Here is a 26,166-nt window from a genome sequence, read left to right as displayed (position 1 = left end):
AATACTATATTAAATGCTAATAATCTCCCAGGTATAGTAGAGAGAAAAGGATATGGATGAAGGTACCACAGTACTTGTAAATAAAGCTAGTATAGCAATCCAGTTGGAACACTTAACACAACCATCATCTTGTTGGCTTCCTATAAAATGTCATTCGAGAGCTCCTAATAAGTGTCCTGGTTATAACAGTTCACTTTCCTTTCAGCTGATAACACTAGTACCTTTCCTATCCCCTTATCAAAGAAGGGATTCCATACCATTTACAAAACTGGATCCTTGACTAGTCCACAAATGATGGCTAAAAGATTATCCTTAAACTGCATTATTTTGAGCATGGATCTGGCTAAATTCCTGAAAGATCAGGTTCCATATCCAGAATCCACAGCTTGTACATTTCTTATTTGAGATGAGGCACTGAACTACCATAGCAATTTGCAAGTCTGCTTTTCATTTCACACCACTCATTTTTCAATAGGATTTAGGTTTGGTGAGTTACCTGGCCACTCAAGGACTGGAATATAGTTATCATTCAGGAATTTCATCACTTGTTTTATTGTATGGCAAGGAGCAGCATCTTGCATAGTGTGCACTCATGATCATGAATGAGGAAAAAAGGCATCATATGATTCTCTAATGCTTTTGAATAACATTCAAAAGCATAAGCATCAGGAGTGGAGATTCTACTCTCAGTGTCTTGCAACCCATCACTAAGCAGATCAACAAATAACACCAATTAGTTTTGCATTATCATTAGTCTGGTGGCCTACATTTTTCAAAAGTTATCTGAACAATTGTGTCTACAAATAATTACTTGCAAGAGGATATATTTTCCTACCATCAATAATTAAGCAAATACAAATGAGGCTATGACAAAGTGAGGATGACACCCATGACTGCTGAAGTTGCATAGAACTGTCACATGACTAACACAGTAAGAACCTCTAGTATCAATTGCATGCCAAGTTAGTGGCCAATAATTTTAGTGAGACTAATGAGACTTTGTAGTTTGAACCCTGAAATTCTCAGCTGTGAGCTGAGCATGTTTCTACCACATCGTTATATCATGAACTTAACTTTCTCATCAAACTTCTAAAGCCTACAAGCAATAATACAGAAAAGAAAAGTCCTTGCTGTGCAAGTGTAAACAAAGAACTGAACCTAACTGACCTCCTCCACCAACAGCAACTCTCGAAGGTAGACTGCCTCTGTCTGCAGAATCTCTTGGATGACACTCTGTCGCTGCTGCTCCACTGGGGATGACATGGAAACATGCCAACTGGACCTGGTAGATCCATGTTCTTGGCCCTCACTCTTGTAATCTGTATCTGTAAGACATTTCAGTGTAAACTGGAATAGTCTATTAAGGTAATTTACATAAATGACATGAAATTTTGCATATGAAAACACAAGGGAAGCTGCAGGAAGCCAGTAGGCATACACATGGCAGTCCCTGAACTGAATATCTCCGTGTAAAATGCACACCTGTAGCATTCAGTATCTCACACTGACTCTAGAGACTACAGACTCAAAACAAGATATTAAATAAAAACTTAGAAGAGCAAATTAAAAGAAAGAGAAGCTGCAAGTAGGTTGTTTATATTAATTAAAAAATACAGCAATATATCCTATAATTTTACAGAATATTTATATAGATAAGCTATGTACTTCTGCTGCAAACATGCTTGATATATGATGAATGAATGAGCATCAAAAGTGGCATTTGTATTGTGAAGTGTTTGTACAAAGCAAATGATATACACACACACACACACACACACACACACACACACACACACACACACACACACATACATACCTACACACACACACACACACACACACACACACACACACACACACACATACATACCTACACACACACACACACACATTTTTCCTTTTTTTAAAGTAATAATCTTTATAGATGGTGACAGGCTGTACTGTTTATGTCTAACTATCAAATTTTCTTCAGTAAGGCAAAATAAAGATTTGATGCTGTGATATTTTTCTTTCATGCACTGTAAGGTAAGAAGCACAACATCACAGCTGAAGTCTTCATAAATCACATGCTACACGCTGCTCAGGTTTACAGCAAGTTAGTTGCTCCTTAACCAGAAGCCAGTTTACAGGTTATTATCAATTAGTCAGTTCACTACACTGCAGGTACTTCACTATTTCGAGTAGTATTCATAAATACAGATTATTGCTACAAAATAAATCATGTAAAATTTGCTTCTTGAAATTTTGGGCAAGACAAAACTGTAATGGCTTGGCAAAGAAGAGCAGAGGTTGTAGACGATTTCATGACAACAAAGGGTGTGATCCTTGATATCTGATGGTTTCATTTATATCTGTGTATATTTAATATGCAGTAACTATGTATTCATCAAACATTTCATCATTGTTAATGTAGTTTCTGTGTGCAGTGGTAATAACACCATTTGATACACAATAATATTTGCATAATTAGATGGCATTAAGTTGGTGACACATTCTAGTAGCAGCAGCAGTGGCAGCAAATAATTGGGGAACTCCTGTTGGCCTCCATGACACAGTGTATAATTTACAATACTTTTAAAAAATTCAGCACTTCATAATTACACACTTAGGGCTTACATTAAATAAATACCTAATATTCTTTTTCATTTGTAATTGGATCTGTGATGTTAGCCATGCATGTGCAGCTTCACACACACACATACACACACACATACACACACACCTGTACACAAATGCAAATGTTGTACAGCTAAAAGGAACATGTTATCTTTCAAAGAACAGCTTGGTTGCTCTACAAATTCATTTTACATTGAAAGTAATAAAGGCGTATTCAAAATAATAAAGCCATTTATATTCAACCTCAACATCAAGATTATTATCTTACATTCACTAACTTATTATGAAAAATTTATGGTAAAAAATAAATAAATAATAAATAAATAAAATAAACAGATAAACAAATAAAATAATAATAATGATAATAATAATAAATAAAAAAACCACATACGATTACAGATGCTGGAATATAATATGTATTTATAATGTTGTATGAAAAACTTAACATCTGTAGCAGATAACAGCGGCATAGCTGTAGAAAAGCATTTATCAGAAGATAAAATGATCATTCCATCTTTATGTCTATTTACCACAATAAAGAAAAAAAAATATTATGGCACATCAAGCATGCTGATATTAGGAGCATAGTAAAGAGGAATTAAAAGAAAAGTGAATATATATATATATATATATATATATATATATATATATATATATATATATATATATATATATATATATATATATATATATATATATATATATATACCCTTTATAATTTTTCTCAGCTTTGTTGCAATTAATGAGCGTTTTCTAAAAGAAAATTCTCAGGAAACAATTTTAAAATTTACCTTTAACTTTCAGCTTCCTCTTTCACTATACCCTTGGCCTGTGTTAAATGAGTGAAAAAGAAAAGAAAAAATTAAATAAAAATAAATAAATAAATAAATAAAAACAAAAATAAATAAATAAATAAAAAAAAACACATGCACTACAATTTTAAGCTGTGTCAAATTTAGAAGGAAAAAGATAAAGTACTAGTAAAGTTCACACCATCTAGATAATGAATGTGAGCAGCATGTGTGGGAACAAAACATGTAACATGTTAGCACAGCGGCACTACTGCGCATCACAAGGCAACGTCAACTACAATCACAGTAAAGCTGCATAAGCAATGAGAGAAGGATTAAGAGTATGGATGGAAGCAACTCACCTGAGAAACAAAGTGTCAGCAACCAACTTGGGAATGTGAACTTCTTTATATAAGATTCATGATTAAATATCACAAACAATGTAAGATAAGCTACTTTTGAGCAAATGACACTATCTACTCTTTGCAATTAATAGAACTGTAGGTCAAAATCATTCCACATTCTCAATTATGTCTAACTGTAGATACAGCCCATTATCATATATTTCATTGTTAAAATATGCCATCAAAGGAAAAATTCTCCCCTCATATAGTGACAGTAAATAATATGATTAATTTCTACAAGTTTCCCAGTACTGTGTATACATCTGAAATGAAAATCATACCATTACTAATGAATTAGCAACACAATACATAAGGGAATCTTGCAGCATGTGTTTGATTGTTTTCTCACTATTTCATAGAGAAACTTTCACACTAGAATTCAATAATATTATTCTGATTTTTGTGAAATCATTTCACAAAGTGTGCATATATATATATATATATATATATATATATATATATATATATATATATATATATATATATATATATATATATATATATATATATATATATATATATATATATATACACACACACACACACACACACACACACACACACAATTAAGTAGTTTCTGAGTTAGCTGTTGATTCTAATTCTTGCTTCTTTTAAACTATTATTTTTGCACTAGCAATCCATCATTTAGGATTCTAAAATTATATATAATCACAAAGGAGAAGTATATATACAGATTTGTTCTATTTGGACAGATTTAATCATGGTTCAAACATCTTAAGTACAGACACTGTTGCTCCATAACAAATATTTTACTAAACAAAGATCTTCAAAGGAAAAACAAATAAATCCTGGCTTCCTCTGAACTGTAACACATCAATGCATGAGGCCACACACTACTTGAGCACTGATTCCCAAGGCCAGTGTGACACTCCTGAGGCTATGTCATGCATGAGCACTGAGGAAGGATGAGTTAAATGCTTTGGTATATGCATACTTATGCACATTAATACAGTGAATGCACTGTACATATGTATGTAATGATAGGACTGTCCAGTAATACTGAAATGCAGTTTGTTTGGAATACATGCTTAATGTTACTTTACACACGTATTCATTTCAAATATTCAAGGAAAAGCATTTTCCAGTGTAAACTATAGCAGTATCAGAGCCTTTTCTACAGTTTCTGCCATCCTGGACCTATGACTGGTAAGGTGGGAAACTTGCACATGAAATAGTTAAATCTGTGAAGAAAAGGAAAATCTTTCATGAAATTTTGTCCTTTACTGCATGAACCACATACCACAGTTCAGTATTCAATCTAAACAATCTGTTTTCATGTTATTACCATTTATCAGCACATACATATTTATTTTCCTACTCTAGTGTTTGCCTAAGAGAAAGCATTGATATTACATAGCCTCTATCATATGATTTCTGTTGCAGCTGCTGAGATTCCAATGAGATTCAAGCAATGACTTTAACGAGTGAGAACAAGGAGCACCTAGCCCAGTGCAGCTTAACAACACAGCCCTGACCACCTAGCAAGATAGCCCAAAATGCAGCAATGATATATGGCATTTTTGCCATAATCTTTCCCAGTTTAGTTATAAAAAACATATGTATGTAAGTAGATGTGGTGTCCTGTACTCATATTTATTTATTCTTTTTATACTTTACACTAACTCAGCTTTCATAGACAACAACAATTTTTATCATATTACAACATTAATTTTTCTTCAAGACAGACAAGGGAATGAAATAATAGCTCATATGAACCATTTCCTCCCCAACAACAAACTGACTTTCCCATCTAAAAACTGAAAGAAAATATAATACTAAGAAAAATAAATAAATAAATAAATAAATAAAGTAAAAAATCATTGAGAAGATATTTTTGTGACCATGTCATTCTCTGTCTGACACTAGTTTAATACAACCCTTATGCTCAACTTTCACAATGCTACAGAGATAACTCACATGAAGAAACTATACGTTTCTTAAGGTACTGCCTTAATATTCATACATTTGTATGCAGTACCTATACGTTGGGTAATATCATCATATTTACTCCACTGAATACTGCTACCTGTTGTAAGTTGCCTTGGAATGTGGAAATGTTGCACTGTGAACTCTGTATGTTCTTAATTAGGTGTAGGGAAGTATGATTTTATCATGAAAATTGTAGTTCAATGCAAATAGAGACACTGGTAATTCCTATTCATTAAAAATGTATGATAAATAAACTGAATATTGCAATTTTGTTTAATTTTCCTTCTTCCCTTTGTACCTAAGGAACAAGACGGTCAGCAGAGCAAAATTAATAGGTTCATAATCTCTAATCATACTACAGAGCTCAAAGCTGAACTATGGAAAAATCTCTCACACATAATATACATGTATATATGCACCTTGCTGCTTGTGTGACATTCATGCGCACCTACAACATGCACTCCTCCTCTAAACCACTTCTCTCCTTTCAGGATAATATACTAAAAATTTCAAAATTATTGAAGAAACAAGTAATCTTAAACCAAACTGTCTAAAAAGTCATTGTCCTACTGATAACTGCACATCCATGAATAAGTCTTTTGAATTTTGAAAAGAAGTGTTGAATTCCAGCATGCATAATCAGCTTCCCTCTGAATACCTCTGCAGTGCTATAATACACTCAAATCACAACATCCAAGCCATAACAACTTTGGAACTACATCCACAGACTTCATCACTCACAATTCTAATTTTACACCTATGAACCACTGTTGAAACAGCACTTATGACCACTAATACAGTTTTTAACAATAACAATAGTGTAATCTATATTTTACTTAGTTATTACTTAATAGCTACCCTGACTAAATGATCATATTCTTATGGTGGCACTTATTAGGCTTGGAGTGCTACTCATTTGGGGCTTTCAAAAGATGAAATATAAAATCTTGAGTCTCTCCAGTACCAAAGTCTTGTCAGTACACATAATAATAATAATAATAATAATAATAATAATAATAATAATAATAATAATAATAATAATAATAATAATAATAATAATACAGAAAAAAAACACTAAATATACCTTTTGATAATGTTCAAAATTGCTACTCTTTTTTTTCAAGTCCAAAATTAAACTAATAACAAAACAACATTTAAAGAGAGAGTTATGACTTGGTTACTTAAAAAATATCTAAAATATCTTTGGGATAATATCTTATAATCTATATGAGAAGCATAACAGTTATGTCATACACAAACACACATATGCACACATGCAAGCATGAATGCGCACATGAACACACAAACAAACATCATTTTATATCATCAATTTTGCTTGAAAAAAAAAAAAAAAAAAAAAAGGAAGAAAAAAAAATCATGGAACACATGCTTAACATCACAGCAAAGGCAAATACCTTGTCTCATTAAACAAAATACAAAGAAAGTGAATAAGGCGATAAGCATGGCCTGTGTGTGTGTGTGTGTGTGTGTGTGTGTTGGGGTCTTCTCCATAATATAAATAGTTTTTTTGTCTCATCACTTACTACATCTTTGCACTGCATGCTGTTGTCATTGTTGTTAACAACATTAAATGCTCAATACAAAATATTTTTAACAATTTCAAGGTTTCACTAACCAAAACTAATAACAGTACCTTTATCATTATTCAAGAACGAGGACAAAGAAATCCAGCAACAATGCCGACATTGCTGTTATGACCATTACAATTCACAGCACTGCTAAGTATGCAGCATAATGTGAAAAATTCAATAATGATACCATTTCATGAGACTTTTTAATATGTACTTTTCCATTATTTAAAAAAGAATGGCTTCCATTTTTTACATATTTTTAAGAAGATGCAATTCTATAACTGGATCACATTCCACACACAGTTCAACTACAGTTTCATAAACTGGTATAACATTACTTCTCAATGAAAAGTGTCAAACATGATGAGTATTGTCCAAACACAGGTAAAACACTAGAGAACTGGAACAACAGAATTAATCTCCACATTTAAGTAAAATTTATCAACTAATAAAATGAAGTTCCTTAATTTTATAATAAAACTGTAAATTATCCTAATAGGTAAATATCTACCTTAAATGAAATTCAAGCTTGTGACACAACTTACTAAGGAACATTACACGTGGTGTGCTGAGGTGAGGTATAAAGGTGTGTGTGTGTGTGTGTGTGTGTGTGAAATATTCACATAAGGATAACTTTACAAATAACTTTGTGTTATGAAAATAAAATTCAAACATACAACAAAATTCAGATGTGAATGTAAAAAAATTAGTACAAGAACAACTCATCCTGAACCATGGTAAAAACATGTGAGTATTCCACAGTTCTTTTCTAACACACATTTTAAATATGTGCATAAATTTATGTACTGTTACTAAAACTTACAGCTTAATAAAATAATTTCATTCACAAAGACTGGAGCCCTTCTAGTAAAAATTCACTTACAGTTGGTTATTTCTGATGTGCAGTCCCTTCTCATGACATCACAACACATGTAATACAATTGCTGTGGCTATGTTATGTTTATCAAAATTTCAGGCAACCAATGAAACTGAATATCACACCAGTTGCAGTGTTGTCCATGTTACTCTTCTTACACCAGTCAACAGGCTTGTTTATCACTAGGCTGTAAATGTAACTCATAGTGTTCAAAATCAACTACAAAAGGAAATATCACAAATGGAGATAGATAATTATCATCTGCAATCAATAGTAATACAGCACAATAAATTGCAGAATAAGACTTGAGGCCACTGTTCTTCTGAAGTGCATTACTTTAGTAAAGATTAAAGGATCATTTTTACAATAGGCACTAAATTCAAATAGCAAACTCTAATTCATGAATTTTACTATGAGTGTCACAGGTTACATCACACTTTGTATGCATAAATATACCATACATTTGAGTAGATAGGAGTAGGGAAACAATAGTTCTTCAGTTACACTTAAAGAATACTGCACTTTATGTTTAAAAAATGTGAAGCAAGGTGAAAGAATTCAGAACGAATGATGATAAGCAGAATTACTTATCAAAATGATGTTATGCACTTCAAAATTTCAGGGGTTATATTGTCCTGCACATCAACTGGTCCCAACATTTATCAACTGGCAACAACAAAAACATTTCCCCTAAAGCTGAATAACTTATCTATAAGCAATTGTTTTCTTTATAGAGTAAAATAATTATAAATCTTAATCAGATCTTTAGTGTATCAGAGCATTCAATCTATTAATCCATCAACTCATTATGATGCACACCAAAAAGATGCGAATCGATGGATAGGCACCAATATAATAATGCAATTCTAATCAAATATCATAAACATTCTGAGGTGGAACAATGAGTCATCATCAATAATCCTTAAAAGGTAATAAAATAAAATAAATGAATAAATAAAATAAAATTGCCACACACATCACCTTTGTTTTGATAATCCATTGGTGCATAATAAAAAAATAAAATAAATAAAAAATAATGATAATAAAGCTCCAAATCAGTACAATTAAAAAAACAACCTTCAAGTCAATTAAATGATATGTTTGAGAAATGAAGTCCAGGCTGGGAGTAAAGAAGTCATACAGCCCTGGGAGTGACGTGCCACACACTTTACTTAATGCATCACTATCTGCAGTGGGTGTGAAATAGTGATACAATACTTACAGATATACTTGGGAATCTAATTAATGAGATTTCTTGATCATTATCATCAATATTACTATAATTTTCCACCATCATTAGTATTCCAGGGACATAAAAGCATTAGTTGTGATGCAAAATGTTCTGTAAAACTTATTATATGTAAAATATACTCCAAGCTGTATCAAAGCCAGTCATATATGCAATAGCTAATTTCTATATCATCACAATCATCATGTACTTTCTTTAATGGTAACATGCACAGTTTTGTAGAATAAAATTACAAACTTTGCTAAAACAATAACAATTTCCTACTTATATACATATAACAACTGATAAATACATACAACAGCAATATTTTGTTATATTATGATCTAAAATATGTAAATGAAATATACATACACAGGACTCACCTCCTACACCACTTTGTAAATTGTGGAAACAAAATTCAACTAATCTGAAAATTAAAATTGTAAAAAGTCTTAAAAATTTAAAAACAATACTGAAGTTAAAACTGATAAATGCAAAAGTAAATAATATAATAATTTACATTATCTGATAAAACTGATAAAAATGAGATGTGATACAACACATTAACCTGCTCCTCATGTTTACATCAGTGTGGGATTCATCATTACTATCACAAAAAAAAAGAAAGAAGGCAAGGAAAGAAAATAATGAATCAACAGTTTTTTTTTTTTTTTCAGAAAACTCACATTTGTCTCAGAAATGACATTCACCTGAAGTAACCATTACTCAGTTTAAATTGTCAACTTTCAAATATCTAACAAAGTGAAAACAGATCAAGGAAATTACTTTCTATCTTTGGATACACAACCACATGACACTGTAATCCTTCGGCCCTGATGTAATTTGTAGCACTGATTCCAGGGATGAAGAAAGGGGTTTACATCAATGGAGAATGAAGTGTTTGTTCACTAGTTGGCAAGACAGCTAACAAGCCAGCCAGGCCAGCTAACAGCTAGCCCATTTGCCTGTCTCTTTCAGTGTTTATTCCTGAAATGACCAAATTCACTGGTCATTTACAATGCATTTATATATAAGTTATTTAGTAATAATTACTGCATTTTGCTAAAAATACTGAAATTATGTTCTTGGATATGCAATGAATTTTCTTACTGTTATCTGCATTAAAAGAACTAACAATGAGAAATATTACTTAAAAAAACGATAAATGAGCCAAATGAATATAGTACGTACTTAGCATGAGAGAAATCTGCCATGGCTTTCAGTATCCAAGTTTTTATCCTTGATTTCAAGAGGTACCATATATATATATATATATATATATATATATATATATATATATATATATATATATATATATATATATATATATATATATATATATTTTATGCCATAAGAAATTAAACTGTCTTATAGACACTGTCATGTTGCCCCTATTAGTTGCAAATATTAGAAGGAGCCTAATTATAACAGACCAAGTATGGCACCATCACTAGTTACTCTTAAATTAATACTATGTATGCACAAATTTTAGTCTTTTTGTATCTTTTGTATTTCTAATGTAAGAGACAATGTGGGTGCATAGAGTACAATGTCACATATTCAGAGATAAAATGCTAATTTTTATTCTGTGATAATAATGTAAAACAGGGATATAGTCAAACAAACCTTGCTCACTACTCTAAATTTGATATTTGTTAAGATCTTTCTTTTCACTAACAAGCTATGAGTTATTGGCTGAACAGCCAAAATAAGTGATGATAGTTGTTGAGTTCTACATATATTTGTGCCACTAGTACTGTACTACGTATCCGTCTGTTGTCAGATGGTTTTAAATCATCTGACTATTATATTTGAATTGTGATTTGATTCAAGTGGAACACCTGGAGGTACAGTGGAATTTATGGGCCTTGAAGAGGTGATGCAATTAATACGCATATCATTACCAACATGTGCTTGTGGTTCACCACCAACTCTTTCAGCCAAAGGCCTTGGAGTCTTATGAATAAAAAGTGTTCAGTAACAGATGAAAGCTTCTTGAAACAATCTGTATCTATATTAAAGGTGTACATTTTTCTGCAACTCCATAATTTGAAGCACATACAATGCACCTCTTGGATTGAATTTGCCTTTCATGTTGGAACAACAGTTTTCTTTTCAATTTAAATGAAGTAAACAGGTCATCTATTGTCTTCTGATGACAATTTTTACTTCATATTTATTACATGCAATAGATTCAGTTATGGGGAAAAAAAAAAGTCATGTTACTAGGCTTTTCTTTATCACTTCAATATATATGTTACTATTCACGGCTGCAATCTTCATGATAACAATTACAGTTGAAAGAGTTTCATGGGATAACAATCTGGATGTTATGACAATGTTCTGCGTACTCATCTTGTCCATCTAGTAACTTATAGTTGATAATAATGAGGTGTTCTGCCTTTCCTTAAAGTGTTGTGATCCAATGAAATGTCATCTCATCAACCTATTACTTTTGATCAATTTTATGCAGCTCACTTTTCAAATTTCTTGTTAAATGCACGTTTTCTTTCATTGTGGTTATCATAAATTGTTCCTTGATTGGGGATCAAGAAGCCAGGCACAGGCATGAGACCTTCCACAAATAATTCTGGACTGTTTGTTTTGTAATATTCATCAGTATATATGGATGAGCTTTCTGCATTCTGGAGCTCTTACTTTCAAGTTATTGAGAAGCTCTCTTGAGAAGTATTGCAATTACAGGACTATGTATATAGTACATACAAGGTTAATGACATCATGAGATTCATTTCAGAAGATATTTTACTAACTTTTACATGTGTGTGTGTGTGTGTGTGTGTGTGTGTGTGTGTGTGTGTGTGTGTGTGTGATGTGTGTGTTTATGTAGTTGTATTTACCTAGCAGTAATGTACAGAAAAAGTGTCATGCTCATGCTGTCCAATTTCCATATCTACTTTTATCCAACCTTGCCTTGAATTCCCCTAAAGATCTTGCCTGGGTCACTTCTTTCTGTAACTCATTCCACATATCTACACTTTTATAGTTAAAACCATTTTTCTTGATGCTGCTTCTGTAAGTACACTTCCTTACTTTGTTTCCATAGCCTCTTGTATCTCTTGTATCACTCACAATAAGATCTCCTCAGTCCTGTGTCTGTAGCCCATTTATTACTCTATACATCACAATTCAGTCTCCCCCTCTCTCCTCTGTTTGAGCCACCAAACCAAGTCTCTCTAATCTCTTTTCATATGGCTGTGGTCTCAAACTTGTTACCTTAGTTGCTGCTTACTACAATCACTCCAACTTTTTTATGTTCTTAGTTTTTGGTGATCATACCACCAATGCATACTCTAATCTTGGTGTAATCAAGGCTGTAGTCACTTTCTTAGTTTCTTAATGATTTTTTCATCCATGTAGGTGAAAGCTACTATACATTATATTCCTTAGCAAGTTGTAGGCTTTGTCCATGATCCAGTTGATATGTTTGGGGTTAAATTGACAGTGATGGTGACACCAAGATCTTTTTCCTGTGTCTCTTTATTAATTGATTCCTCTCTCAACATGTATTCATGTCTTAAGTCTTCTCTTGCTCTTTCCAAATTCCACAACTCCACATTTCTTTTGTGTTGAGCTCCATTTCCTACATGTGGCTTCAGTTGACAACTCTGTCCAGGTCTGCCTGTAATGCTGTGCAATCTTCCTGTCTTTCTAGTCTCCTTAGTAATTTGGCATCTTCAACGTGTCTCACTACAGTACCAATATCATCTCTCTATTACTGTTTTGCTTTGTCTGTTAACTTCTTGCTTTCTACTTTGGATATATATATATATATATATATATATATATATATATATATATATATATATATATATATATATATATATATATATATATATATATATGAAGTAAGAAGGAGACAGAGCAAGAGAAGACAGAGAGTGCCTGAAGTATGATGGTTGTGCCCGCCCCTTCTCCATTTTATATAAAATTTGTACAGTAATCACCCACCTTCATTCCCCCAGATTTTCACCTACTTCCCTTTGCCCTCTCATGTTGATTTTGATATATTATATAGTAGAAGAGACAATCTTGCATATATAGTAATCAGATCCCTGTACTTGACCCATAATAATTCTTGAAACATGATGTTCTTTTGATGTAGAGTTTGTGAGTTGTGTAGAGTGGGAGGTGAGAAGGAGTCCTCCTCCCCTCCCTCCCCTCTGATCACCAGTAAGTTGACTAAGAATGAAAGAATAAATACTGATGCAGTTAGCATTTGGAAATTTTCACCCATTAAATGTCATCTCTATGAGACTGGACACATATCATTATGTGCAGAATTAAATGCACTATTGACCGACATCTGTTACACGCCATTGTTTTGAGAGAAGATTTGAGTTACAGTGGGTTGAATTTGGTGGTTGTCTGTCAAGTTGCTCTGAGATGCTCTTGATGGGCTTTCTGTGCTAAGTGTGTAGTAATGCTCATTCGAATACAAGTACATACCATACATACAAATCTACATTTTTAGAAGACATAATACATGTATTAAAAGAAAATTTCCTTTGCACACTCAATCCTGACTATCACTGGTTTAGCTATCATATTTTAATGCTATCACAGTGACACATACACTGCTATTATATATGGCAATAAGTGCAACTGCAAGGTATGAGAGGAAATGGATGTTCACATGAAGGCTACATCAAAATGGAATGGTTCATCTGATTCATCTGATCAATGAATTTAAGTGACATATTGAGCTGTAAACTGGCCACCTGCATCACCCATAACACCAACTACTACCTTAAAAAAGGCACGGAATTTCTGGGTAAACCACTTTTGCAACATTCAAAGTTACATTATGGGGAATAAACAACCACTATTCTGCCTCCCAACCCTCCCAACAATCCATGCCTACCACCACCAGCAGAAGGCAACAAAAGTTTCAGGAAAAATTATTAAGAAGAGGAAGAACATTAGATATACCATGAAACTCAAGATTGAAAAATTGATAGACAAAAGTCACAGCAAATGTTTAGTGGGTGCTAAATTTGATAATATACAAATGTAGATAATTTTTTAAGAAAATTGCATAATCTTAATTTCAAGACAGAACTGTCTTATTGTGATAGATGTGTTCTCAATTAATATGATAACTGTTTCTCAGCAAAATCACTTTTATTTTTACCAAAATATCAGGCTTGCCTCATGAGCTGGATTTCACTGCATTTCACCTGAACAATTTAATGTCATTCTTCCTACATGCCATGCAGTTTCCTAACTGTTATCTAACTGTCTTCTAATGACCGGTCAACAGCATTTTAACTTAATTACATGAAACATGTGTCATTAGGACACAGTGCTATGGTATTTTTGATGGCAAACTTAAAATATACCTCTTTACTATTTGAAAGTAAATCCTTTTACCAAAAAAAATCAAGACTCAAGTAACTTGTCCAGATTTATCTATATTATTTCCTAAATCAGATGCCACTAAGTGATGTGTCAATAAGAAAGCTACCCAAATTATAGAAACATGTATATTTTTTACATATTAAAAAACCTGAATTATAAATGTAAATATTTAACCCATCCATGTATAATAAAGTGCTTAATGAATGTGTTTAGAGCATTTCTTTCACTCATATTCCTTAAAGAGTTTATATTTCTCACTTGTTTTCTCCAAAGGGCAAAATTTTATGAAGAATCTTCATTGCTCAAGAAAATGTTCCATGTATAATCATATAAATAAATCAGATCAATTCACACACAGGCAACTCAAAATGGCAAAATCACACATCTGCCCTACATAATTAACTGTCTTAAATAATCATCCAGAATCAGAAAATAGGCTTAGAAATTTGTTTTCCTACAATGTTAAATTGATAATGAAAAATGAGGGTGATTGAATAAAAATTCAGCCAGGTGTAATAAATAGAAACTTATATATAAAAAAGAAGACTGTCTACTCACAGCACAAGGAGTCCTCTGCATCAGGCGTCCCAGCAGTGTTGGCGGCTGAGTCACTGGGGTAAGGCTGCACATAGTTGGAAGGGAAGACACCAATAGCACCCTCAAGGGTACCTTTCCACCAGGCAGCATCCTCCTTGTCGATCACTGAGATAATGGCACCAGCTTCAAAGGTCAACTCATCTTCATTCATGGCAGTGTAGGGATAAAGTGCCTCCACCTGCTCTGCAAACCCTGTGCCAATGTATAAAAAAAAGAAGTTTAAAAATAATCAAATGATGATAAAAACAAAACAAAACAAAACAAAATTATAACAAAAAGTTATGAAGTTTCTATATTGTGTTAGTTCAAGGAAGGACCTTAATAATCTGCACTACAAGTTGATACATAGTAACAGATTATCAATAAGCATAAAATGTTGCATGATTTACTTTTTGCCACAAGCAGCAATGATGAGATGGATTGACAGGTAAAGAGAAGCATCTCCCACAACAGATAACCCCTCACAGGAATGCACAAGAACAGGTAATAGTGTAAATTAAACTATTCTGTTGGCTTAAAGATTAACAATAAAGGAAACACATTTCTTTATTTTTACCATTTGATGCATCATTTGGTCCCTTCATTGGTTCATCAGTGGGTGGTGTAACAGTGACCTGGGTGTGTGGGTTGCCAGAGGAGGGTGAAAGCTGGGATAGATCAGGAGGAGTGTCCTCTTTGTTGGTTAGCTCCATGGAAACAGGGGTGGAGCGAGAGGATCCCATTAAAACTTTAACATATGTAGCAGGGAACCATCCTATTTGCCGCTTCTTCCCCTTTGCCTGAATGGAGAGCATTTTAAAGGATACATCTTAAATGTGTAAATTGACAGTATAACTCAAAAATATCTTCTTGTTCAAACTGTTCCAAGTACCAATATTTTGTTTCACATTTTATATATAAAAACACACACAAAAGAGATAAAATGGTTTATTTACCTGGAGTTCACCTTCCCACCAGCCAGATGCTGTCTTTTTGCGAATCATAACTAAATGTCCACGCTGGAGACTCAGCTGGTTGCTGCTGGTTGCATCATAGGGAGCCAGAACAGTGGCAATCTCTGGTTTCTTTCCCTTGCTACCCTGTAATTAAAGGCACAAATCTGTCAAACTGAACAACCATGATTGCATTTCTTTTTCCTTATGGATGGGAGACACAGAATCTATAAGAAATAATAAATTGGACAATTATATATATATATATATATATATATATATATATATATATATATATATATATATATATATATATATATATATATATATATATATATATATATATATATATATATATATATATAAGTTAAAAGTAATGCCAAAGATATTTTTCTTTATATTTTCTAAATTTACTTGTTACAATAATGAAAATTTTTATCACTAATCACTCAACCATTCCCAAATTTATGTAGAAATAGTTAATACCAAGTGATTGTGCAAAATCATGTTAATTAATGATGTAACAATATCAGTGAGTAATGTAGAGACTTAAATTATAAGTAATTTACACCAAACACTTAGTCATTCTTATGAGCTTACTTCAATTTGCAAATGAAATTAATATTTCCTTTACAACTTGCCTTTTCTACACATGCAACATGGCACTAAAAAAGAACAGAGAAACAAGACATGGTGAAAAGAGAAACAATAAGATATACCACACATCAAGATGTGATGATCAAAGAAACAGGTAAGCCCCACAATCTAGCAGCTTGTGCAGCTATAACTTGATCAGTACAGCCTTCTGGCATTCCCCATACCATCAGAGGATTGGCCACAAATTAAGAACATCAAAAGTCTTAAGGGGGGGATTTCTTGGCAAACCTCTGCAGGAGGTTGATAAAATATGAGATGGTTTTCTCTTTACTCTTGAAAAATCCTTAATGACAAAAACAGAAACTCAATTAATAGGAGGCTATCTATGACCAGGGTTCTGCAAGGCATCTCCTCCTGAGGTTTTTAGAGTGAGTTGTGACGGCTAAAGCTGACACTACACAAATCTCCAAAGATCAGTTTCAGGATCCTTGAAGACTGGACTTTAGTGGAAGGATTCCCATGAAGGAGGCCTTGCTGCAGGAGTGCTTCTATTGAGCAGCAGATATCTCACCAGCAAGTGCATAAGACTTGGATACATTTGGTATAAATCAATGACTAACAAATTTAACCAGAACTGATGTTCATGTTACTCCTGCATGAAGCAATCTTGTTAGCATTTGACTTATTGGCCTAAGTAAAGGGAAACTTTTCCTAACTATGTATCAGGAGAATGTTCTTCTCATATATAAAAACTATTATGGTCCTTAGAGTAAGCTAAGTGGATTTCATTGAAATGCTTACACTTAATCAGAGCCACAGAGAGGACAATCACCACAGCAACAACTATCACAGGATAAGTACACAGTAGAGAGGTCACTTAGTGGAAGCCAGCAGGAATGTGTAACTCCTATAACTGAATGCAGTTATAGAAAGGAAGATCACAAGACAAACAGCTTTTAACTTTATCTCACTGCAGAGTGGAATATGAGTGGAACATATTTGCCAGTGGTTTAGACACACCTCAGCATTGGATGCACATCAGTTTACAAGGTGGTTTTGTAAAAAAATATAAATAAATAAATAAATAAATAAATAAATAAATAAATAAATAAATAACAAAAAATTATTGGTATTTTAAGGGAAAAATTTGTTTGATCATAAATCTATTAACTGTCTTTCCTTCATGGCTTTAAATATATATATATATATATATATATATATATATATATATATATATATATATATATATATATATATATATATATATATATATATATATATATATGGACCTAAAAGAAAGCATATGAGAAATGTTCTCAAAATTTATACTGAAGAGTGGTTAATGGAAGAAATGAAGGCTTTTTAAAAGGATGCAAGTGCATTTGTAAGGGTAAAGGGAGAGGTAAGAAAGTGTTCTACTGTAGGAACAGGCATGAGACAGGGATACATGACATCTCTGGTTGCAAGTAATTTAGGTTACAAGTAAAAGATGAAATGTTCCATGTTGCAAGCAAATACTTGAGTTACAAGTTATGTGTACATGCTTGCATCATTTTTTTTGCCTAGTATGAGCAGGATTTGCATTGCACATAAAAACTCATAAAAAATTCACACAATATGTAAGAACTCAGCAGGTTTTGGTTGAGAGCAGTGACACCTCTGGAATTGCTTTAGACTAAGTAAAAAGCTTTTCATAGAGACTGGCAGAAATTTTTCTAAACCTTCCTCATTTGATTTCTATCTATCTATTTTCACTTTTATCTCAAGTTTCCTTTCTGGCTCCTCTATTGCTCCATTGGTATGTAGTCACTGTTCTTCTCCTAAACCTATTAACAGTGGTGTTCACAGGGCTCTGTCCTATCATCCGCCCTATTCCTATTATTCATTATTCTTGCTCTATCCATCTTTATGCTAATTATTCTACCATACATTTCTAAATACCATTCACAAAATGTCCAGCACAGTAAGAACTAAACAGCTCACACAAAGAAGACTCCTTCTGACTCTTTTACAGAGCAATATGGTGTGATGGCTTTTTATAATTTTTTTTTTTCATCCTTGACCTGTCTCCAACACACACACATACACACACACACGCACACACCATGCGCATTCCCTCAAAGAAATAAAAGGAGATATAAAGGTATGACTGTATATACCTAATTAGATTAAATTGTGTATGCAGATAACAAGCTTGAAATACCAATGTAAAAGTGTAATGTTTAAAGTAGTACCTTTGGTGACCTGGGTGACTTAGAAAGCTCCATGACCTCCTGAGACGCAACAAGGGAAAACAGGCAAGTTAGTACAATGTTGTGTTTCTATGACATTAGAAAAGCCTTTCCCTTATTTTGATATAAATTAGGAAGAAAGTCAATACTCAGCAGTAAATATAACTTAACTCTTACACTGTTACCACTTTTACACTCCTTCAAATCACAATTTTCATATACATATGTACTTTATTATTTCAGTTCACATACAGCATAATAAAGAACTCTATATATTACTAGAAAATAGTCTTACCTTGAAAAAAAGTAATTTCAGTTATAATTAATGCTTGAACTTAAAATGAAAATTCACATTTATATTCAATTCTATCTAAACAACACATGAATGCTTTTGAAGAAACTACATCAAAATTAAGATGAGATTAAATATTTCAGGCAACTGCATTTCTGACTGAAATTTGTCTGGACTTGAGAGATTTTGGAAGAATTTGGTTATACCCATAAATTCTCTACCTGATGCTACACGAAAGGAAGTGCAAACTTTTTGGGACCAGCTACATAAGATGGACATTTGGTAGAAAGTTCATTCCAGCATGAAGAAACAGATGGTGCAAGATTATCTTAACACAGTACAAGTAATACACTACACAATTAATATTATAAAATGTAATCATTGCCATCAATAAGTAAAAAAAAAAAAGGTTACTTATGAACAACAAAAATTTCAGGGGCAAAAATCACCTTGAATAAAATTTTAAATCTGAAGTAGTAGGAATATTTCCATTAAATGTAAACTTATAAATTCCATATAGAAAAAAAAAGTAGCTTTGAGAGAGAGAGAGAGAGAGAGAGAGAGAGAGAGAGAGAGAGAGAGAGAGAGAGAGAGAGAGAGAGAGAGAGAGAGAGAGAGAGAGAGAGAGAGAGAAATCTTTTGGAATAACTCTAACCTTGTTTTCTAGCTCGTCGTCCTGATTTTGGAAAGGTGCACAGGAAGATGCAAGATTAAAAGGCATATTAAAAATGGCAACATGAGTCACAGATGCTCCTTTCACTGATAAGCCAGTAACAAACTAATACAATAAAAGTACACAGCTGACAAAACACTGGAAAGATGCTTATTTTATTTAGAAAGTTGGATCAAGTACTTGAGCTTTAAGCATCCTGCTTTGAGTATTCAAAATGCTAAACAAACCAAATAAATACATAACAACAGACACACACACACACAAAAAAAAAAATAAATAAATAAAAATAAATAAAAATAATGAAATCATAATAATAATAATAATAATAATAATAATAATAATGATAATAATAATAATAATAATAATAATTATAATAATAATAATAGTCTATCAACCAAGCTGGTATCACACACAAATAATGTAATGGCTCAGATAATGTGCCCTCTCTTCCCCCCCTCCTCACAAACATGGCCAAACATGGTGATACCAAGCCACTGGTATCACCATGTTTGGCTGTCCTCGTCACCATAGACATGATGGGGTTTCAATCTCAGCTAGTTCATCCTGAGTTGGCTCATACTCATCCCCAGATGACTCAGACTTACTGAACTCACAATGAGAATCCTGAAGCATATTAAGAGCAGAGCAGAGACAGTCAGACATAGCATAAACATTCTTGGCTACTGACAAGGATCCCGTCACCACAGAGTGGGTGAGTTGCAATTTCTCATTTTTTGTTCAAATTGTTCATTTCTACCTTCTAAAAGTGCAGCTCTATATGCACTCCATCAATCAGAACTTTACAGCAATAGACTCATCTATCCTTCCTCTTGAATATGCATTACACATGAAATTTTTAGAGTGAATGGTTTGGCTGTGGTGAGGTGAGGAATATTCAGGTATGTAACTTTTGGTTTTCCACCTAATTCACTATGGCTGTGGCTGGGTGTGGCATGAGACAGACTATGCTCTCTCTCTCTCTCTCTCTCTCTCTCTCTCTCTCTCTCTCTCTCTCTCTCTCTCTCTCTCTCTCTCTCTCTTTGAGAAAAGTTAAACAGCATTTTTTATCTTTCCACCAAACCAAACAAGTCTTCTTTCCTCATCAGCTACTCAAACCTAATGGGGATAAGTCTCCCATAATGGGTCTTGAATTTGCATTCCATTTACACATTGACAATTGCTCTCTATTCCTCTCTATGATGCATAACCACTCTTCCTTACTTCCCAGATATCACTCTTGTATCCAATTTTCTCTTTACAATGTCTACTCATCACATTCTTAATCTTCCCCTTATACTTCTAACACCTAATCCAATTATCTTCTTCCATCCTCTCTACACCAGCATCATACGACTTCCTCCTCTGCTTGATCACAGCTTGATCCTCTGTGTCTACAGCAATTCTTTGTACTTCCTCATTCATCACTCTGGTACTATTAGATTCAATCCTTTTCCTCCCATTCCCATATTTCAGGTTTCAGATCCATATAATGCAACTGGCAACACTACTACCTTGTACAATTTTTCTCTTTATATTATCATCATGTAATCTACATATGTGTGAGCTCTTCATATTTCTGCAAATCTTTTGTGATTCATAATTTTAGCTCCACAAGAACTGAAATATGCAATCCTAAATGCTTTTATTAAAAGACTATACCTCCTCAAGCAACTAATGAAACTCATATTCATTTTTCTGCCATCTAACACCTACATATACTCATTATTTAACTGTTATTCAATCTCAACTTCCTCCTTTTACACATCTTTTGGATCATCACCAATGGTCTAGCTTATGCAAAAAAAACATCTGATTCAGACTACATTCTCTACCATCACCAGCCTCAAACCTCCATCCAACATTCTCACATCTGTCTCTTAAATATAAATATCAAACACACAACCCATGACACACTCCTGTTTAAACTGTACACCAATCCCTCATTCTACTTCCCATTCTAACAAGTCTTCTATTGATAATGTTCATTATTCATCTATTCACATCCTTCTTCATCAGTACTAAACAAAGTAATGAAAAATAATGAAATGAATAATAAATACCAAAAAAAACTCTTGAAATAAAATACTATATGTCAATATAAAAAAAGTGAGAGAACACATTCTTATGATTGAAAATTTGAAGTGATTTCATGTGATGACATCAACATTGTATATAAATTAATAAATTTCCTTTAATAAAAGTTTATGAAATAAAACTCAAAATGAAGCTTTGATACTCTCAAGAAAGGAAAGTGCATCATTAATGTTCCAAGACAAGCCCTACACAGTATAGATCAAACAAGCGGCACACACTTACTGAACACTTGGTGCAGTGGAAAAACAAAGAAACAAATTTACAGTGACTTTACCTATGTGCAAGGATGATTACAAAAATCATTTATCCAAATATATCACAAAACTGTGCAGATCAAATGCCTCTTTGCAGTGCAACATATCAAGGCAACATAACTGCAGCACATGAGGATATACACAATTAATGAGGCATATATATAAATAGATGCTTGTATACCTGATAAAAAAGCAACATTCACCAGTAATTTTTAAAGCATCTGAAAAAAATAAAATAAATAAATACATAAAGACAAGAAAGTGTTAATTTCAAATACCTGATTAACTTTCAGATTAGCAGAGTCAGGAGTCTGAACAGTAGCAGGAGTGGCTGCAGTTTGTCCTTGCTGAGTTAGTGTAAGCATGAAAAGGAAGCAAGTACTAAGTGAGTCATCTATTAGTGAGACATCACACAACAGACAGAAACAAAGCAACAGCCAAAGCCAATAAGTGATGTGCATTATCATGGGCAAACCTTTTACTTACACAAGATATAATAATACTGTACAGCAATTTGGAATATTGTGACACTACTGCAAATAAGCTTTGAATCAACCACTTTTATTTCTCATCCCACCCTCAACAAGAAATGTGAACTAACAGTCAGTCAATGGTTTATCTATTTTTTACCCTTTAATTATTCATTTATTTATTATTATTATTATTATTATTATTATTATTATTATTATTATTATCATTATTTATTTATTTTTGTTTATTTATTTATCTATTTATTTATTTATTTATTTTTGAGAAGAGTAAACCACTATACTTGCATGCATGTGCACTTGTCTCATGACCTGTGGCAGGGAAGTCCCCACCTGCTAACACCACTAGGAAATTATTGTTTCTTATTTGCATTTAACGATGAAGGCCACAGCTTTGCACTCATGAAATAGTGAGTGCTAACACTGTCCCCTCATGTTAGACACAATTCACATCAGCAGTAACCTGGCTGTGTATATACAAAGACACACACAATATATATATATATATATATATATATATATATATATATATATATATATATATATATATATATATATATATATATATATATATATATTATCATCTTTCTGACAAACGGCAGCAGCAGCAGGTTGGTGTGGCAACTCGGGAAATTTGAAATTATGCTATCCGAAATTAGTGCCAGATTAGTTATGGTCGACCTGTACTACTTTACCCTATCCTATTTTCCACATTGCCTTTCCCTCCTATTAGCACATTTAACTTAGCTCACACATGTTCTTTATAATTTTTTTGTTTTTCATCCGCTTAATATGGCCATACTATCTCAGTGCATTCCTTTTCACCCATTCCACCATTCTACAATCTACACTTCTTGCATAGGTGATCACATCATATTTCTCATGCACACTCTCACTGTTCCTATGCTACCATCTTGTGATTCCATATGTCCTTCTGAAAGAGAACACTGTCACTATTGTTGTGCACTTTTTCCATGTCAAGGTCTCTGATCCATCCATCAAAGTTTGGCAGGAGGATACTTTCACTTAAATCTCTCTTTACATTCATATAAATGCTCTGACTTCCAAATCACAGAATTTGCCAAGGTTTTGTATTAGCTAAATGGCTTTGGCATGTATGCTATGGTTATGCCACACCACTTAACTTACTTCAATATAGAATTATGCCAACCCTAAGTGAAGCATTAAGTCATACTATAACAAAGATACACTGACATAAACATGACTATGTACCCACATTAATTTCTGGGAGACAAAGTATTTGGCCTCCAGTTTATGTACTTCTCTGCTATTCTAGAGTATGTTATCAAGCCTCAACTTTATGAAATGATAAAAATGAAAGTACATTTATTTGTAATACAAATGTTATCATTAATTTCATACAAGATATGAATAATAATTGCTAGATGCCATACAGTTCATTGTAGCCCACAATGGTGGCTTTGCTTCTCAAGTGAAATATATATGAATTTTATCAAACTGTAATCATCACACTTCTAACTTGTACACCACAAGCATTCTGTGAATACAACTTTTTTGACAACACATACTAAGTTTTATAAGATTTTAATTTCATTAATCAATTCAAAATAACAAATATTTGTCTCTTTTCAGACAGAAGAAAATTTCTATGTAATAAATAATCTACATATTTACCTAGCTTAAGACTTTGAAACTAATGATTCACATACATACAGATAATCATTCAGCTTATTATTATTTTTTTTCAATATGTAAAATAAAAAAAAAAGACAAAATTGAAAAAAGCTACAAAGTATCATTTCATGTCAGCACATGTAAATACCTATGAAAATTTTTATGAAAACATTGTGTGTAGTTTTTCTTAGCACAAAAACATAAGCACATATCCTCAGTAATGCCAGATCTAGCAAATTATGATTATTGCAATCAGAATCACTGTGAAGTGAGAAAAAATTTTCTCACCAATTCGCAGCATACGTAAGCAAATCTTTGCTCAAAGACAACCATCATTCTTGGCAGAAAAGATACTTTTGCTGGTTAAGGCCAGTAAGGATCAAGAACAGAGGTACTATTAGCAGATCATGGAAGCAATCATGCAACTGCAAGTTGAAAAGTTATATACACTACCATAAATAGGCACACTAATTCCATTCTGCAAATTATCATAAATCTGAGAATGTTCAGTAACCTCATTTCACAAGACTGTAAGTTATCTACAGAAAACTCCCAACATAAATCAATGTCAGGTAGGAAGAGAATTCCTCTGCTAGGCTAACCAAGCAAACAAGCAACCCTCCACCTCTTTCATTTCTCAGCCACATAGACAAACCCGTCACTTCCATCACCAAATTAAGAGAAAAGTATTAAAGTCTGTGATACCTCCTCTTTACTTTCTTCATTGGCTACCACCTGATGGTCTGCCTCAGCCTGCTCCTCCCCCAATGCCACCTCATCCTTCAAGGGAGCTGCCACCTCAGGCTCTTCCTCAACTTTGTCTCCTGCACTTGTTATAAACTGCCATGTTGAAAGATTAATGGCAGCTACATTAAGGCATCAAAGAATCCTGCATGTTTAAGTAAACCAGTGGGCAGTTTACCTTAATATACTTGCCTTAAATGACGTTAAATCTTAAAAGCTTCAAAAAAAGCTTTCAAGTAACAATTAATATATTTACATATAGACAAAAAATGTATATTCATATGCACACACGTCATATTTAAAAGACTGTTCATGAGTGTAAAATTCACATGAGTAAAGCATAAATTTTGAAGAAGGGCATATTTGGAAAAGACAACAAATATGTAACTGACTTACTACTCAACTGTATGATGACATAACAAGATATTCTTATATGGTTATATAGTGTTAAGCAACATAACTCATCCTCTAACTTTTATTCAGTACAATGTTAAGTTGTGAAACAAAATTCATAAATGCTAACACAAAAAGCATATACATACATACATCAATATATATATGTGTATATATATATATATATATATATATATATATATATATATATATATATATATATATATATATATATATATATATATATATAAATTAATGAGTGAACAAATAAACAAATGAGTATATAATTAAATAAATAAATAAAAGAAATTAAAACATACATAAATAAACAAACATTAAATAAGTAAATATGGAAATACAAAGTATACAAATATATAT

General features: G+C 32.7%; 1 protein-coding gene across 18 annotated transcripts in view; it reads right to left on the bottom strand.

Moving 5' to 3' along the window:
• LOC135107870 (intersectin-2-like) overlaps positions 1-26,166 on the bottom strand; it is a 94,627-nt gene that overhangs the window by 27,949 nt on the left and 40,512 nt on the right. For 7 of the 18 annotated variants that reach the window (XM_064018194.1, XM_064018193.1, XM_064018196.1 and 4 more), the window contains 8 exons: positions 25,357-25,491; positions 22,786-22,854; positions 20,142-20,162; positions 19,198-19,236; positions 16,370-16,513; positions 15,991-16,213; positions 15,396-15,626; positions 1,168-1,325 (listed from right to left, as the gene is read on the bottom strand). In XM_064018194.1, the coding sequence (XP_063874264.1) occupies positions 1,168-1,325; positions 15,396-15,626; positions 15,991-16,213; positions 16,370-16,513; positions 19,198-19,236; positions 20,142-20,162; positions 22,786-22,854; positions 25,357-25,491 (1,020 nt within the window). The remainder of the gene's footprint in view (positions 1-1,167; positions 1,326-15,395; positions 15,627-15,990; positions 16,214-16,369; positions 16,514-19,197; positions 19,237-20,141; positions 20,163-22,785; positions 22,855-25,356; positions 25,492-26,166) is intronic. The other 11 variants (XM_064018200.1, XM_064018210.1, XM_064018206.1 and 8 more) reach the window with 9 other exon arrangements.

This window comes from Scylla paramamosain, chromosome 16 (assembly GCF_035594125.1).
Source record: "Scylla paramamosain isolate STU-SP2022 chromosome 16, ASM3559412v1, whole genome shotgun sequence".
In the NCBI taxonomy this organism is placed as follows: Eukaryota; Metazoa; Arthropoda; class Malacostraca; order Decapoda; family Portunidae; genus Scylla; species Scylla paramamosain.
This window is presented reverse-complemented; position numbering and strand designations above follow the sequence as displayed.